Source organism: Pipra filicauda, unplaced genomic scaffold (genome assembly GCF_003945595.2).
Source record: "Pipra filicauda isolate LSUMZ 115617 unplaced genomic scaffold, ASM394559v2 scaffold333_size800053_pilon, whole genome shotgun sequence".
Lineage (NCBI taxonomy): Eukaryota > Metazoa > Chordata > Aves > Passeriformes > Pipridae > Pipra > Pipra filicauda.
This window is the reverse complement of record NW_024104458.1, coordinates 724,074-740,906: the sequence shown is the minus strand read 5'-3', so window position 1 is coordinate 740,906 and position 16,833 is coordinate 724,074. Positions and strand designations below refer to the sequence as shown.

Here is a 16,833-nt window from a genome sequence, read left to right as displayed (position 1 = left end):
CATCTCACCTGCCAGAACGAACCTCTGGAGTGTGACCCATTCCCAGCCCCGTTAGGGAAAGACAGCACTGCTGACACCCCCCCTTCTGGAGTGTTTTTAGAGCCGTGAAACAAAGCAGCAGCACCACTGGCTGTCAGATATGTTTTATTGCAGGAACAGCCGTCCTGCTCCGCAGGCAGCGCTGCTCCCTGTGCTTGATCCGCTCGCTGCTGTTCCCTGCCCCCCTGGCAGCAGGGAATCCCACACCAGGACCAGTTCAGCACCCGGCAGCAGCGCTGGGCTCCTCCAAACCGCAGCTACCCCTTCTCGATCCGGGCCAGGAGGTGGCTGAGGGTGGGCAGGACATGCTCGGGGGGCACCTCGGGCTCCGGGCCGGGCCCGGCCGTGTGGAGCAGGAAGCTGTGCATGCCCACGGCCCGGGCTGCCCGGTAATCCCGGGTGTAATCATCCCCAACGTGAGCCGCCTGCTCCGGGGGGACGCCCCCGAGCCGCAGGGCCTCCTCGAAGATCTTCCTGTTGGGCTTGGCGGCCCCCGCGGCCTCGGAGGTGAGCACGAACTCGAAGTGGTGCCGCAGGTTGCACTGCGAGAGGATGTTTTCCAGCCGGTTGTCGAAGTTTGACACGACGCCCATGCGGAAGCCGCGCTGGCGGCACCGGCTCAGGGTCTCCTCGGCCCCGGGCAGCAGCTCCCAGTTGTGGGAGCTGCAGTAGTCGCGGTAGAGCTTCTCTGCCAGCGCCGTCAGGGCTGCACCGTCCTGCACCCCCGAGAGCACGAAGGCCTGTTTGACCACGTCCACCCACCACTGCCGGGAGCTGAGCCCCTGCCCCCGGCCGTAGTTGGGGAAGCGGCGGCTCTGGGCCCCGTAGGCCTCCCGGAACGCCCGTCCCAGAGCCTCCGGCTGCACCTGCAGCCCCTGCGCCCGCGCCTCGGCCGCGTAGCTCTGCCCCACGGGCCGCCGCAGCCGCAGCAGAGTGTCCTTCACATCCCAGGTCAGCAGGCGCAGCCTGAGCATGGCCTCCGGTACAAGGGCAGCCAGGGACACGGGTGAGAGCCAGGCGCTCCGAGAGCGAGTCAGTGCCGGTCACATCGGAGGGGTGCGGGCACCCCGGCCCTCCGTCCGCCTCAGTCCCGGCGTCAGTGTCCCTCGTGGGGGGCTCAGGGCCCCGCTGGGGTCCGCACGGACACACGGCAGGGACGGAAAACCCTGCTGCGAGCGCCAGGGGCGAAGTCCGCCAGGCCGGGCAGCGACACTCCCCCCGCGGGCGGGGGCACCGGGGCCGGGGGGACGGGGCACACCCGGCACCGCACCGGGGTGTGCGGGGCACGCGGGGCCGGGCCCGGGGAGGCTGCACGGGGTGTCCCCGTGGAAGGGGGTGCGGGGCGGACCCGGGGTTCACCGGCCTCCGAGGGCTGGGAGTGCTCGCGGTGCCGGGGCCCACCTGCACCGCCCCCGGAAATCCCGCCCATCCCGGCACTCCCGCCCATCCCGGCACTCCCGCCCATCCCGGCACTCCCGCCCATCCCGGCACTCCCGCCCATCGCGGAATTCCCGCCCATCCCGGCACTCCCGCCCACCCCGGAATTCCCGCCCACCCCGGAATTCCCGCCCATCCCGGAATTCCCGCCCATCCCGGCACTCCCGCCCCGCGCTCAGGCCCGTCCCGCCGCCTCCTCCCGCAGCCAGCGCAGCAGCTGCGGCGCGAAGTAGGTGATGATGATGTCGGCACCTGCGGAGAGACGAGAGGCTGCAGCCGGCCCGGGGACACGCGGGGGACGCGCGGGGGGCACGGGGGGCGCAGCCTCACCTGCCCGCCTGAAGGCCGTCATCGCCTCCCGCACCGCCGCCTCCAGCCCGAAGGCTCCCGCCTGCGCCCCGTGCCACAGCATAGCGAACTCCCCCGAGACGTGGTACACGGCCAGCGGGTGCGTGGGGTGCTGCGGGGACACGGTCAGCCCCGCACATCAAACGCGCAGCCACAGCCCCCCAGTCCCTCCCCGCCAGGCAGGAGCTCACCCGAGCCTTGACATCCCGCACGAGGTCCAGGTAGGGCATCCCCGGCTTCACCATCAGCATGTCCGCTCCCTCCCGCACGTCCCGGTCCTGCCACGGGAACACGGCACACGGGGGACAAGGACAGAGTTTCCAGCGAGGCCCAGGCTGGTTTTCCAGGATGGTCTGCTGAGCCCCTCCGGGCCACAGGAGCCCAACTGTGGGCTGACACTCCCCTCACACAGTGCCTGGGCAACGCTGGTGGCTGCATGTCGCTGGATCTGATGTCCCATTACAGGGGCACCAACTCCGCAGCTCCCACTGCCCAGTCCTCAAGCACACACTGGGACCAGCTCTGGCAGGCTGATGGACCTCATGTTTCGTTTATCTCATGGAAAGGGAAGACCCTTGACCCTTTTATCCGGTTTGCCTCCCACCCCCTTTTGACTTTCTTGCTCTCCCCAAGCCCTGGGGTGATCACCCAGGCCCCACTGAGGGTGTCCAGCCCCACAGCCGTAACCCCCCGTGCCCCACTGAGGGTGTCCAGCCCCACAGCCGTAACCCCCCGTGCCCCACTGAGGGTGTCCAGCCCCACAGCCGTAACCCCCCGTGCCCCACTGAGGGTGTCCAGCCCCACAGCCGTAACCCCCCGTGCCCCCCACACTCACCACGGCGCGCTGGGCCAGGCCCCGGGCGCCGGGGGGCAGCTGGTAACACCTCCGGTCACCGAAGGCGGGTTTGGAGAGCGCGGCATCCCTGGAGAGGGGCAGGGCAGGGGGCAGGGAGTGAGGACCCCTGTGGCTCCCACCTCGTACAGCTTCAGGAACGGGAGGCCAGACAAGGTCAAGTGTCTGAGCCACTGAGTCAGGAAAATGGGGCACTCCTGAGCCACCTCAGCACCCCAGGATGGCTCTGGGAGGTCCTACAGGCCCAGGCTGGCCCTGAGAGCTGTTTCAACAGCCACTGCCCTCCCCATGCCCAGAGTCTGGGTAAAATCATGTCAGACTTTTCCAAGGCAGGTTCCTCAGGGATACCCTGCCAGGGTCAGGCTGTTCTTGGGACAAGGTCCAACAGCTGACTAAGCTGAAGCCTGTCCCTGAAGCCACCCTTTGGGACAACACTGGCTCCTGTGACTCCCTCCCTGTTCCTGGACATTGCAGGTGGCTCCGTCTCTGCCTGCCTTGCCAGCAGCACTGAGGAGGAGCAGGTGAAGAGGTAAAGGATGGAAGATCACCTGGGCAAGGTACAATTGTCTCCTTTTTGCACGGAGGAGTAGGAGGAAGGTGCTGCAAAGTGACCAGTGTGGCCCCTCCTGCAGCCCAGGCTCTGGCTGAGCCCCCTTCCCAAATAACTCTCTGGGAACACACTCCCAGCCATCCTGGCACCGGCTGGGCACACCTGGCTAAGGGACAGACCCACCTGAAGGGTCCATAGAAGCAGGAAGCAAACTTGGCACTGTAGCTCATCACGGAGACCTGCGGAGCAGAGCAGGGCCATGAGGGCCGGGAGCTTGGAGCCACAGCCACAGAGATTCCCTGCCATGGCTGTTTTATCCTCCCCCTCCCAGAGGCCTGGCACCTGCTGTTCCCATGGACATTCCTGTAGTGCTGCAGCTCCCTCCCCATGGCTGTGGCTCCTGCCCCTGGCACACACAGGTGCCCAGCTCACCTTGTTGCCCAGGTCGTTGGAGATCAGTGCCTGCTTTATGGCCCCGATGCGCCCGTCCATCATGTCCGAGGGGGCCACGATGTGGCAGCCTGCAGGGAAGGACAGGGATGCAGGGAAGGACAGGGATGCAGGGAAGGACAGGGATGCAGGGAAGCACCCGAGGCTTTGGCTCTGCCAAAAGGTTCTGGTGCCAGCAGTGCTGCTGGGACCAGGGCAGGGAGGGCAGGGGAACAGTCCCACTTAGAATCAGGCCCAATTTGCTTTTGGATCTGCTCAGAGAAGGACCAGGGCAGTGATTCTGCCCCTGTACTCAGCACTGGTGAGGCCACCCCTGGAGTGCTGTGCCCAGTTCTGGCCCCTCAGCTCAGGAAGGACATGGAGGGGCTGGAGCAGGTCCAGAGAAGGGCAACGAGGCTGGGGAAGGGTCTGGAGCACAAGTGCTGTGAGGAGAGGCTGAGGGAGCTGGGGGGGCTCAGCCTGGAGAGGAGGAGGCTCAGGGGAGACCTTCTCACTCTCTGCAACTCCCTGACAGGAGGGGGGAGCCGGGGGGGGTCGGGCTCTGCTGCCAGGAACCAGCAGCAGGACAAGAGGGCAGAGCCTTGAGCTGCCCCAGGGCAGGTTTAGGTTGGCCATTGGGCAGAAGTTGTTTGCAGAGAGAGGGATCAGCCCTTGGAATGGGCTGCCCAGGGAGGGGGGGGAGTCCCCGTCCCTGGAGGGGTTTGAGCAGAGCCTGGATGTGGCATCAGTGCCATGGTCTGGGTGACAAGGTGGGGTTGGGTCACAGGTTGGACTCCATGATCTCGGAGGTCTTTTCCAATCTTGTTGATTGTGTGTGTGAAGTGAGAGAGGGGCAAGCAGAGTCCAGCTGGGCTGTCACTGCCAGGGGCTCCCACCTGCTTTGGCATAGGCCAGTGCCACCTCTGCCAGCCGCTGGCAGCTGAGCTCGTTCTGGATGGTGCCATCCTCTCGCAGGATACCTGGAGACAAACCCGGGGTTACACCAGGGCAGGGACAGCAGGTGCCTCAGTCCCCAGGGGGGAGTGTGGCTCTGGGGACAAGCTGTGGAGATGCTCAGAGCAGCAGTGAGGAATGTGTTGAGGGAGGTGGATAAGGAGCCCTGCAGGGCCTGGAGGTCTGGGTGCTCCAGGGAGGGGAAGACAGAGGTGGGGCTCAGACAGACTCAGATGGCCACAGTGAGGGCCTGCACCATCTGTGCCTCCCACCTTGCTGTCAAAACCCAGGAGAGGCCTCCCAGCTTCCTACACTAGTAACGGGAGGCCAGGTCTTGGGGTAGGAGCTGGCCAGAACCCACAGCACATGGAGCCCCTCAGCAGAAAATGGCAAATCCCTGGAGACTCCCCGAGCCAGGAAAACACCAGGAGTGCAGCCCAGGCCCCCAGGCCGTGCTCACCACAGTGCCCATGCGAGGTGTAAGGGCACAAGCAAACATCACAGGCAATGAGCAGCTCTGGGAAGGTGGAGCGGATCCTCCTGATGGCCTGGATGGCAGGAGTGCCCTCAGCATCGGCAGCAGAGCCTCTCTCATCCTGTGGGAACACAAACACCTCAGCACACACAGCCCACACTTCCCCCCGACTCCTCCGTGGCAGCAGCTCTGCCCAGGAAACAGCTCCTGGACTGTGGGACCCTCTAAGGCAGGATGGTGTGACCACCACCGAGGGAAAAGGGTGATGGAGAAGCCCTTCTGGGCAATGAGTGCAGGTCCTGGGGCCACCTGCAGAGCTCTGGGGGCTTTTTTGGGTGTCACTGCAGTCTCCCATCCCCAGGTGCTCTGCTGAGTGGGCTGTGAGTTCAGCCCCACACTGCTCCCCCACACCCCCGTAGCTGCCCCAAGCTCCCCTCACCACCAGGCACTGACCTTGTGGACCTTGCTGGGCACCCCGAAGATGAGCACACACTTCAGGCCGTCTTGGACGAGGGGCTGCAGCATCCCCTCGAGCTTGTTCACTCCATACCTGAGCAGGGCAAAGGGAAGGGAGCTGCCAGGCACCCACACCTGCTCCTGGGGAGAGCTGCCTGTGACTGGGATGCTGCCCTGTGAGCAATCCAGCATCACCAGGCAGCAGCTGGAGGTACAGGGGAGGTGTTGCCTGAACACTGGGAGGAACAATCTGGGCTCTTATCTGGGGCTGCAGGAGCATTATCTGCCCAGCATGGACACTGCTCTGAAAGGAGAAGCGTGCCCTGCCCTTGGATTCCTTATCTTGGCCTCCCTGTTGCAGATCCAACCCACCTCCCACCAACCCACCCCCCTGGGCCTCTCTGACCAGAGCCCTGCTAATGTGGCAGCAGATGGAGACAGGAGCTGCCAGCCCAGCAGGATCCAGTGCAGGACCACAGCCCACATCCTTGCACGGGTTTTGGGCTGCTGCTGGAAACCCCATTTGCTTCCAACCCACACAACGTGTGAGTGCTCTGGGACAGCCTGAGACCCTGGTGCTGCCCTCCCAGTACTGCTACTTCCCCAGCATTCCCAGCATGATTCCCTCCACTCCCTTAGTGGATGAATGTCCCTGCCCTGCCTGATCCCAGGGAATCCCCAGGGCAGGGACCAGAGGGTTGGAAGCATCACCCCTGGCTCATGCTCATCTCATGCCATAAATCCCAGCAGTGACAGCACATGGCTCAGTGGGGTTGGATTTGTACCTGGCTTGTCCAGGGAGGCTGGGGATGGGCTCCACGGCGTCAGGGCTGTCCCTGTGGGAGGAGGAGGGGATGGAGATGTGAGGACTTGGGTGTGAGAAGGAAGCCCCTCTCCCAGGCTCGTGCACAGGGACTCTGAACCTACTGAAGAGCTCAGGGAGCTCCTGGGATGGACCCAGCCAGTCACCCTGCGCCGTGTCCATCCCTGACCCCAGAGCCAGGGCTCACTCACGTGACAAAGATGGGGTAGATGAGGTTGGAGGCGTCGAAGGTGGTGGCCGTGCCCTGCCAGGAGCGCAGCACCGGGTGGAAGTACCCGCTGTGGAGGACAGAGTCTGCCTGCATGGTGGGGCTGCTGGAGGCTGGGGGAGGCTCTGCAACAACAAAAGAACCCGGCAGGGTCCTGGTAAACTGCTGAGGAGGGGGCTGAGATCCAGGCAGCCACTGCAGGACTGTCCCTGTCCCGGGCCCCTGCAGCCCCTCCAGCTCCATCCCACCTCCCACAGGCACTGCCCTGTGCATGGTGGGTGCTGCAGGACCCCCATCAGCAGTCACTGAACAGCCCTTCCCATAAACAGGGATGACAGAGACTCCTCCCCACAAAACCCCCCAGTTCTGTGTAGGAAACCCCCCCAGTTCCAGCCACTGGCTCCTCCCACAGCAGAACCACCTTCACTCTCCAGAGGCTCCTCTGCCTGAGCACCCAGAGGGTCACTGTTCATTCATTTTACTCTTCCTTAGTGCTGAGTAACTCTGTGATAAAGCTTTTGTATGCAGAGGAGTAAAGAGCTGCTCTGTGCTGGAACTCAGTGATTTTTAATGTCCCTTCCAACCCAAACCATTCCATGAGGCACAACATATTTATGGCCACAGTGTGAGGGCACAGTTACAGAAGAGGAAAGGCACTGATGAGAAAGGGGCAGGATCATCCTGAGGAAACCAGGGCCCTAAACCCCACAGTCACACAACTCCAGTGGCCACTTACTGCTGGGTAAAGAAAACTGGGGACTTGGGCAAAACTGATTTCTGAGGTAACAAAGAGCAGGTACTGAACACACATAAATCAATCATTGGCTCCGCTGTTGTTGAAAGTTCTTCTGCAGCAATATTTTCTTCTTCTCTAACAGATTAGTAATAATTCTGTGATCAGACCACCAAGATTTACATTTCCATGAGCATTAAATTCTCACACCACGTTGCTGGTGGGTGTGATGGAAGGGGCCGTGGGAAGGCGGCTCTCCTGGGACGAGGCATTTCTTTGGCTGCAGCACAGAGGGAGCAGCTGCACAGCCCTGGAAAGCACAACCCCAGCAACAGACTGTTTGTGCAGAGCAGCTTCAAGGACTTGTGGCTGCACACACAGGGCCACATCCCCCAAACCCCCGTGCTGAGGAGCCGGGGTGCCCTGGGAGACAAAGCAGAGGCCCTACTGGAGAGTGTGGGATTTTTGGGAGGTGGGCAGGAAGAGAGCTCAGATGGGCTCTGAAAGGGCAAGTGGAGTCCTTTGACTACCCCTGGACAGGGCAGGTCTTCCCTAAGGAGACAGGGTGGCAGGAGGATGGGACTCATTTCAGGGGAGCAGCCCTGTGCTCTCCAGTCCCATTCCAGGAGGGATTCCCCAAGCAATGAACCTCACTGACCCCCTGCCTGTACCCAGCCCTCTGGAGAACAGGCACAGCTCAGGCACAGCTCAGAGCATCCCAGGACAGAGTCCATGGCACCCACAACACCAGTCAGCAACGGAGCTGTGCAGGAGATGGCTCATTTTCACTTTGGGAAAACCTTTAATCTGAGGTGTTCACCTATTTTACACACTCAAGACCCGTCAGATATTCTACTACTGAGCCAAACTCAGTCTGTGTCAGACCCTCCCAGTGCCCAGGGCACTTGGAACACGGGGGCACTGCATTGCCCAGGGCTGGAATCGAGCCTCTTGTACCCTGAGGAATCACTTCTGGGGATGGGGAAAGGCCCCTCTTGGTTACACGGATAAAAACACTGGATAAAAAAATCAGGTGGTGCTTGTGGGGGACGCAGAGCAGCTGACAGGCACGCTGGCAGCACCATGGCATCCCCTGGCAGGTCATTTTTAGCCCTTGGAAAGCTGCCACTCCAGGGAAAGGGACAGCCCTCCGGTGAACGCTCCCTACGGTGCCTGGCTCCAGGGAGCCGCGGCAAACAAAGGGCTCAGTGAACAAAACCCACCTCGAGAATCCAAAAAATGCTCTAAACAGTTAATCCCAGCGGAGCAAGGGCAGGGGGCCGGGTGGGACCAGAGGCACCTGACTGTATGGGACAGATAGAGGCCACAGCTCCAGAAACTGCCCTCTCCGGGCAAGGAGGGGGTGGGCACGTGGTGGGATGGCAGGGAGGAGATAAGAGCCGGGACGGGTGGGCCCTGCTGGGGCTGAGTCTGAGCCGGGTCCTGCTCACCAGCCCCACGAGCAGGAGAAGCTGCTGCCTGTGCAGGGCACCGGGGTGGCACAGCCGGGACCGACCTGCCCGACAGGCAGGGACACAGGACACAGGACACAGGGGCACAGGACACAGGGGCACAGGACACAGGGGCACAGGACACAGGGGCACAGGGACACAGGGACACGGGGCACAGGGACACAGGGACACAGGGGCACACACGGGGCACAGGGACACGGGGCACAGGGACACGGGGCACAGGGACACAGGGACACGGGACACGGGGACACAGGGACACAGGGGCACAGGGGCACAGGGGCACAGGGGCACAGGGGCACAGGGGCACAGGGGCACAGGGACACAGGGACACAGGGGCACAGGGACACGGGACACGGGACACGGGACACGGGGACACAGGGACACAGGGGCACAGGGGCACAGGGGCACAGGGACACAGGGACACAGGGGCACAGGGGCACAGGGGCACAGGGGCACAGGGGCACAGGGGCACAGGGACACAGGGACACAGGGACACAGGGGCACAGGGGCACAGGGGCACAGGGACACAGGGACACAGGGGCACAGGGGCACAGGGGCACAGGGGCACAGGACACAGGACACAGGGGCACAGGGGCACAGGGACACAGGGCACGGGCTGCAGGAGTGGGCAGTCAGGGGACATTGCACCACACGCTCACCTCGGGCTGGGGCTGTTCCCCCGACATCCCTCAGGGCTCCCGGCACAGCACGCCTGCCTTTCTCCCACATTCGCGGCCCAAATCTGTCTTTCTAAAGCCCTTTGCTCCGTGCACACTGGAGCAGCTCCAGGAGGGGGTTAAGGACAGCCCTGCAACTCCAGCGGGAGGTTAAGCACAGTCCTGCAGCTCCAGGAATTGAAGGACAGCCCTGCAGTTCTCTCCCTGAGCTCACCTTTGCCCCTGCACACCGGGACCAGCCCAAACCCGCGGCACCCCAGCCCACCCCTGTGCCCAGCCCGGGCTGGTGGCGGTGCCTCGCCTCCCTCGAGGGAAGAGAAGCGGCTGCCCGGGGACAACCCGGCACACGCCGCTGGCCCCTGGCACCGCCACAAACCAAACAAACCCCGCGGACGGGCTGAAGCCCGACCCGGCACTGCCCCGGGTAAAGCCGGACCCGGCCCTGCCCCGGGTAAAGCCGGACCCGGCCCTGCCCCGGCCCCCGACACCCCCCCGAACAGGAGGAGTTTGTTCAGTGCCAACAGGAGGCTGGAAGAAGATGTTTTTAGGAGACAGAAGCGCATGTGGCCTCATCCTGTGCCATACAACTATTTAGCTAAATCCCAGGGATACGCAAACTCCCAAAATGCCCGGTGGGAGAAGGGACAGACTGGGGTGTTCTAGGAAAGGGAGCCAACGGAGCTGTGGGTTAATTAACAGCCACTAACAAAGGTCAAGCTGTTGCAGCGTTAATTAAGAGCCAGTAGCAAAGGTCAAGACGAAACAGCGTTAATTAAGAGTCACTAACGAAGGTGAAGCCCTTCCAGCAGGTTTCCTGCTCCAGGATGGGCACGGGGGTGCCCAGGGGTCTGCGATCACACCCCAGCACGGGCGGGAGCTCAGCACCGCTGCCAGCTCGGAGCATCGCACGCTGCTCTGTGCTTGCCCCGCCGTTGCCACGGCTACCGAGCAAAAACCGAGCAAAACTGGGCAAAAAGCGAGCAAAACCGGGCAAAAATCGAGTAGAACCGGGCGAACCCCGGGCTGTCCTTGCTGCGTTACCCGGGGCTGCCCTTCCTGCCTGATCCAAGCGCTGCCTCCTTGCCCGGCCGGGCCCCGTCCCTGGGGCAATCCCGGCCCCAGCTCCAGTCCCGGTTCCCGATCCCGATCCCGATCCCATTCCCGGTCCCGGTCCCGCACTCACCGCCCGCCGTGTCCGCTCCGGCCGCCTCTCTGCCCCCGAGCTATCGCGATTTGCATAGCCACGCCCCTCATTAGCATAGCCCCGCCCAGCGGGGAGTGGTGGCGGGAAGTCTCGCGCGGCGCAGCGCGGGAAAAGGGCGGGAGGGAGGAGGGGTTTTTGGGGTGAAGGGGGCTGGGGCGGGGATAGGGGTGCTGAGGGGACAGAGGCAGGCTTTGGGGGGCTGGGGGACCATGTGGTCCTGTTTTAGGGTGCTGGGGGGGACCTGGAGCCAGGTTTGGGGGGCTGGGGGCGCTCGAAGAGGGTTTTGGGGGGCTGCAGGGGCGCAGAGCGGAGCTTTGGGGTGCTAGGGAGCCATGCGGTGCAGTTTTGGGGTGCTGCAGGGCTGTGGAGCCGGGTTTTGGGGTGGTGGAGGGTCGTGCAGTCCAGTTTTGGGGTGCTGTGGGGGGAAATGGAACCCCCAGTGGGGTTCGGGGGGGGGGCATGGAGCAGGGCTTTGGGGTGCTGGGGGACCAGGCAGTGCAGTTTTTGGGTGTTGCAGGGGGACATGGAGCCAGGTTTTGGGGTTCTGCAGATGCTGGAGCAGGGTTTTGGGGGGCTGCAGGGCTGAGGAGCAGAGCTTTGGGGTGCTGGGGAGCATGCAGTGCATTTTTGGGGTGCTGTGGGAGAACCTGGACCCAGGTTTTGCGGTTCTGGGGACCCTGGAGCCCATTTTTGGGGTTCTGGAGGAGGCTAGAACAAATCTTTGGGGTGCTGCAGGGGTGTGGAGCAGGACTCGAGCTGATGGAGAGTCATTGCAGTCCAGTTTTGGGGTGCTGCAGGGGGACATGGAGCCAGGTTTTGGAGTTCTGGGGGAGGCTGGAGCAAATCTTTGGGGTGCTGCAGGGGTGTGGGGCGGGACTTTGGGGTGGTGGGGGGTCATGCAGTCCAGTTTTGGGGTGCTGCAGGGGGGGAAGTAGAGCCAGGTTTTGGGGTTCTGAGGAGGGCTAGAGCAGACATTTGGGGTGCTGGGGGGACATGCAGTCCAGTTTTAGGGTGCTGTGGGAGGACCTGGAGCCAGTTTTGGGGGTTCTGGTGGCGCCAGAGCAGGGTATTGGGGTGCTGAGGATCAGAAAGCAGGGTTTGGGGTGCTGTGTGAGCAAGGAGCATGGCTGGGAGGCTGTGGTGGCCGGGGGCAGGGGTTTGGGGGGCTGCAGAAGTCTGGAGCAGGGCTTTAGGGGGCTGCAGAGGGATGTGGAGCAGGGCTTTGGGGGGCTGGGGGCCTGCCAGGCCCAGGGAAGCTGCAGCCCCACTGCAGGCTCAGCAGCACTGCCACTGCCTTGGTCTCCAGTGCAGGGGAGATGGTGGGATTGGGTTTATTTTGGGAGATCCTGCAGCTCCTGTGCCATAGCAGCATTCCCTGGCCTGCTGCAGGGCAGAAACCCTGGACCCAGCCCCTGGATCTGTCTATCCCCCAGCCTGGAGGCTCTCCCTGGAGCAAGGCTGAGCTTGTTCCCCCAGCAGGACAAACACCAGCACCCCAATTTTGCTTCTCTGAGATCTGGAAATCCCCCCCTTCTTGCCAATCTTAATTCCCTTGCTCTTCTCACAGCCTTCATCCTCCCCTCATCTTCCTCCTGTCATCAGCTGCTCCAGAACCCACTTCCCAGGGTGTTTGCTCCTGCCTTGGCTGCTCCCTCTGTTCCCCCTTACACAACCACAACCTGCTCATTTTATAACTGCCCGAAATATGAGACTCCACTTCTATAAAAAAAAAATCTGGCTTTTATTTAGGCATCATTCCCTTCCAGAATATGCACCCCAGATATGTACTGAAGAGAAAAAAAAGAAAGAAAAAGAGCTGGAAGGCAGGTGTTTATCAGAGATGTTTGGGAAGACATTCAGGCTCAGGCTTTCCATGTGCTGACTGCAGGCCAGCAGAAACTAGACAGCAGAAAATCTGTGTTGATTCAGTTCTTTTTCAGGAGCTGGCCTTGTGTGTGTGAAAATCCAGTGTGCCAGAAAAGCAGGAAGGCAGGGTTGGCTCTTGTGGGTGGCTCTGCAGCAATTTCTTTTGGTGGAAAGGGTCTATGAGTCCCCACAAGTGCTATTTTAAAACTGCTCATCAGCAAAACTCGTGGGTTCTACTTAAATGCACCTAAAGCTTTCCTCAGGTTTCCTTCACCCATCTGTTAAGTTCAAACATTAGATGTATTAGTCTTCAAAAAGTCAAATAAAGCATTTTCCCCTGAAAGGAGCTTCCTCTATAGGTACCTTCTCAGAGAGAGAAAGGAAAGGCACCAAAACTAACAATCCAAGTGGAAAAGCACAAACCTACACAGGCACAAGGGATACAAACAGCTTATTTCAACCTTCTTTTCCTGCAGGAGCCTTTTTTTGAAACCAGAAGCCTGAGGTTGAGCCTCCTGGGTGGGCACATCCTGCCCATTGCACCAGGGGGGATCCATGTCCCTGGAATGACTGGCAAAGGCTACGGAGGGACCTTGGATGGAATTAGTCCATTCCAATTGGGAAAATTAAAAAAAGAAAACAAAAACAAGGCACCACAATCCACCACTCTGTTCTGCTACATTTAAACTTCCTGCAGGAGCTGCAGCTCCTCAGAGCAGGGACAGGTGAGACCACCACACCCAGCAGTGCACAAAGCCACCTCTTTGTACCCCTGACACTCATTTTAGCCCTTCATTTTGCTGCAGATGTTGAATTAATTTCCTCTTGGTCTCTCAGGGCTCTAAAGACGCTTCCAGTGTTCTGTTTACATTTCCAGTGCTGTGAAGATTTTGGATTTAGGGTGGTTTGGGTGATCAGTGAGTGGACTCATGGCCCCCCTAGTGCTGCTCAGGCTGAAGGACAGAGGCACTGTCACAGCACAGCAGGGAGAGAAGGCACAGCCAGGATGCAAGGAAACACAGGGAAAAAACGAGTCCCTTGGATCAAAGCTTAAATGTCCAGCTTCCAAGTCTCCTGACATCATCATCTGGGTTCTACACCCCAGGGGGTTAATGGTCTGTTGGGCTCAGCCCCTGATATTCAAGAGTTCCCATGTTCTCCTGATCAGCTCCTGCACTGAGCACCTGCCAGCTCTTTTTCCCCTCTATTTCAGAGCCAGCCCAGCATCAAAGGTCTGCCCAGAAGAGGGAGAGGGCCAAGCCCCCCAGGCACCAGGAGGAGCTGCCCTGCCACAGAAAAAGCTTCAGCACAAGTCCTTTATGTCCAAATTAAAGCCCAAAAGGGACAGGCTGCAGAGGGACAGTACAAAGCTCTAAGGGAAACAAGAGGGGACACAGCAAGGTTGATTTACAGTGTTTATATCCCTCTGCACACAGCCCAGCCCCTCTCAGCCAGCTCAGTTGTCCACCTCTTCCTCGTCGTTCTGCTCTTCCTCCTCCATCCTTTCATCATCGTCATCATTGTCTTCCTCTCGGCTTTTATCCTGCTCCTCTGAGTCTGCCTTCTTGTCTTTATCTTTCCTGGCTTCCTTCTTTCCCTTCTGCTCACGCCTGTAAACTGAAGGAGAGGGAGCAGTGAGGAACCCCCGGCACGGACAGGGCTGAGCTCCAACACCCCCCTGCTCTCCCGGCTCACCAGGGGAGCAGGAACTCAGAGCAGCAACTCACCCTACGAGCTGAGCTGTGCTGAGCAGCTCCATAGGAAAGCAGGTTAAATTTCAGCAGAAAAATGCTGAAAAGGACGCAGGAGTTCACATTTACAGGCAGCACCTACGGCTTTCCTTAGATAAACATAATAGGGGAGTGAGGGCAGATGAGACTTTCTCAATCCTCATCAGTTGTGCAATAATGTTATCCCAGGCCCGTTAAGGTGCACATTAGTTATTCCCCAGGCAAACTGCAGTGTAGGATGCTGGGCAAAGAGAAGAGAAACAAGACAGGCAAGTAAGTGTTGCTTGTCCAGCGTTCGAGGAAAACACGACTCGGTGCTAATCAGACTCTCTTGACACAAACAAAGGCCTGTACCTTCCAGGGACTCCTTCAGAGGGACCATGAACCTCTGGAACTCCATCTCCTCCATGGCAGAGAGCACGTCACCAGCATTCAGTGTTTTCCTCTTCCCCTTCATGGCAAAGTTATTTGCACTAGGCAAAAACAAGGCAAAAACAAGAAGTAAAAGAGGCAGTTGGGAACTGTCATCAACTTAGTCTTGTCTATTAAAAGTCACAACTTACAAGCAACTTAAAAAAACGTAAAAGCCATCTCCTAAACATTTAGGGTTTTTTTTATCTCTTTCTAATGGAGGTTTGAGACACCTTCCTGTTTACACTGGCTGTTTGTGCTTTCCCACATTAGTTTTCTGCTTGCACAGACCTTTTCTACAAGCAAGGGGAAGGAGAAAACCTTAACACTGGCTGTGCCAGTTCCCCACAGCCCTGTGAGTACTTGACACCAGAGAAGTGACTGCCTGGACACCCCAAAAACCTGACTGTGTCCTCTGTGGCAGCTCCAGGCTGGCTCACACTTGCCCTAACACACTGACATGGCGAGGAGCCTAAATAAAAAGTGAGCCAAGTGCTCCTGCCTTTGCCAGGAAGAATGTGCAGCCTTGTTCTAAGGTTAATGGGAGTTTGGGGCCCCTCTTTTTGGGACATCTCTGTGTCCCCAGCCCAGCTGCCTTCCCATGGGTTGTTACAGGCAGTTAAAACCCACCTGGTGCAGCCTGGTAGGGTTTATTGATACAAACAGACGATACAGAAACAAACACTGGGAAAGAGTCTCCAGGCCGGCAGAGAGGAGAATTATCAATCAGCTGCAGCCAGTCCTTACCAGGATGTTGCATACAGCACAAACACACTTGCTGCTCGGGATATCGCGCTCCGGGCTTCTTTGGAAATATTGACTCCATCAGGGAGCTGGAAAACAAATTCAACTTTTATCAGCAGCTGCTAAAGAGGACTTAAACTCGCATAATTCACGTGTCAGTTCCGTTAAGGCATTCAGAGGGCCTGGCACTCTGAGGTTCCCAGCTCTGAGGGAGCTCTGGGGTGCTGTCACAGCTCTGATGCAGCTGAAAGCCACGGGCAGTGACTGTGTCCCCTCAGTGCCCCTGAGCAGAAGCTGAGTGACCCCTGGGTTGGGGGTCTGGCCACTACATCCAGGGTAACTCATCCAGTGACTTCCATCTCCTGTCACACACCAACCCCCTCCCAGACCCACTTCCACCCAGCAACGTCTCACAGCTCCAGAACCGATTATATTAACGACCGGGAATTATTGTAGATTTTTATACAGACACGGACTTCTGCTGTGAGTTTTAAGGGAGTTCTGACAGTCCCACGGCAGGACCCGCCTTGCCGCTGAGCTCGGCTTTGGAGCATCCCTTGGGACAGCGCAGCCCGGACCGACCCAGGGGTGTCCCCCCGGCATCCGAGAGGGGACAGTGCCAGCACAGCTGGGAGCGGGACCGGGACAGAGCACGGGGACAGGGACCGGGACAGAGCACGGGGACAGGGACCGGGATACAGCACGGGGACAGGGACCGGGACACAGCACGGGGACAGGGACCGGGATACAGCACGGGGACAGGGACCGGGACACAGCACAGGGACCGGGACAGAGCACGGGGACAGGGACCGGGGCCTCCCGGGGCCAGGGTCTCCAAGGACCGGGGCCTCCCAGGGCCGGGATTTCCAAGGACGGGGGTCTCCCGGGGCCGGGCTCTCCGAGGACTGGGGTCTCCGAGGGTCTCCGAGGGCCGGAGCCCCCGGTGTGCCGCCGCTCCCGCCGGGGCCCGGCACCCACCGCCTCCTTGATGATGCGGGTGATGACGGCGTTGGGCAGGTTCAGGTCCTCGGGTCTCTCCGCCATCCTGGGCCTCCTGCAAGGCAAACGGGGGGTCAGGGGCGCGGGGGGGCCCGCGGGGGGGGATCCCGGCGGGACACGGGGGATCCCGGCGGGCCACGGGGGGATCGCGGGGTCCCGGCCCGGCCGTACCGCGCCCGCCGCCGCCGCCCCGCCCCGTCCCGGCGAGCACCGCGGCACGGCCGGGAACGGGAATGGCGGGAGCGACCGGCAGGAGGGGAGGGGATTGGGGGGGAGGATAGCGGCAGGGAGGGGGATAGCGGCAGGGGATAGGGATGGGGATGGGGATAGGGGCAGGGATAGGGATGGGGATAGGGGCAGGGATAGGGATGGGGATGGGGATAGGGGCAGGGATGGAGATGGGGATAGGGATAGGGGCAGGGATA

At 60.6% G+C, this 16,833-nt stretch overlaps 3 protein-coding genes across 4 annotated transcripts; all 3 read right to left on the bottom strand.

The window, feature by feature from the left end:
* Positions 1 to 127: 127 nt before the first annotated feature.
* Positions 128 to 1,375, bottom strand: HDHD3 (haloacid dehalogenase like hydrolase domain containing 3). Its single transcript, XM_027750351.2, has one exon. The coding sequence runs from the start codon at positions 1,011 to 1,013 to the stop codon at positions 297 to 299; it is 717 nt and encodes a 238-aa protein (XP_027606152.2). The 5' UTR covers positions 1,014 to 1,375; the 3' UTR covers positions 128 to 296.
* A 233-nt stretch (positions 1,376 to 1,608) lies between these two features.
* On the bottom strand, positions 1,609 to 10,702 carry ALAD (aminolevulinate dehydratase). Of its 2 annotated transcripts, none has more exons than XM_027750350.2 (12): positions 10,638 to 10,702; positions 6,556 to 6,697; positions 6,327 to 6,377; positions 5,539 to 5,635; positions 5,071 to 5,206; positions 4,553 to 4,636; positions 3,660 to 3,748; positions 3,411 to 3,466; positions 2,660 to 2,747; positions 2,016 to 2,102; positions 1,807 to 1,936; positions 1,609 to 1,728 (listed from the first exon to the last, which is right to left on the bottom strand). In XM_027750350.2, exons 2-12 carry the CDS (start codon positions 6,666 to 6,668, stop codon positions 1,652 to 1,654), a joined length of 1,008 nt encoding a protein of 335 aa, XP_027606151.1. In that variant the 5' UTR covers positions 6,669 to 6,697; positions 10,638 to 10,702; the 3' UTR covers positions 1,609 to 1,651. The 2 variants fall into 2 exon arrangements, with proteins under 2 accessions (XP_027606151.1, XP_039239905.1); XM_039383971.1 differs by lacking the exon at positions 10,638 to 10,702 and adding an exon at positions 10,496 to 10,514.
* A 1,676-nt stretch (positions 10,703 to 12,378) lies between these two features.
* Positions 12,379 to 16,656, bottom strand: POLE3 (DNA polymerase epsilon 3, accessory subunit). The gene is made up of 5 exons (XM_027727234.2): positions 16,580 to 16,656; positions 16,388 to 16,463; positions 15,413 to 15,498; positions 14,609 to 14,727; positions 12,379 to 14,141 (listed from the first exon to the last, which is right to left on the bottom strand). Exons 2-5 carry the CDS (start codon positions 16,451 to 16,453, stop codon positions 13,981 to 13,983), a joined length of 432 nt encoding a protein of 143 aa, XP_027583035.1. The 5' UTR covers positions 16,454 to 16,463; positions 16,580 to 16,656; the 3' UTR covers positions 12,379 to 13,980.
* Between the last annotated feature and the right edge of the window lie 177 nt (positions 16,657 to 16,833).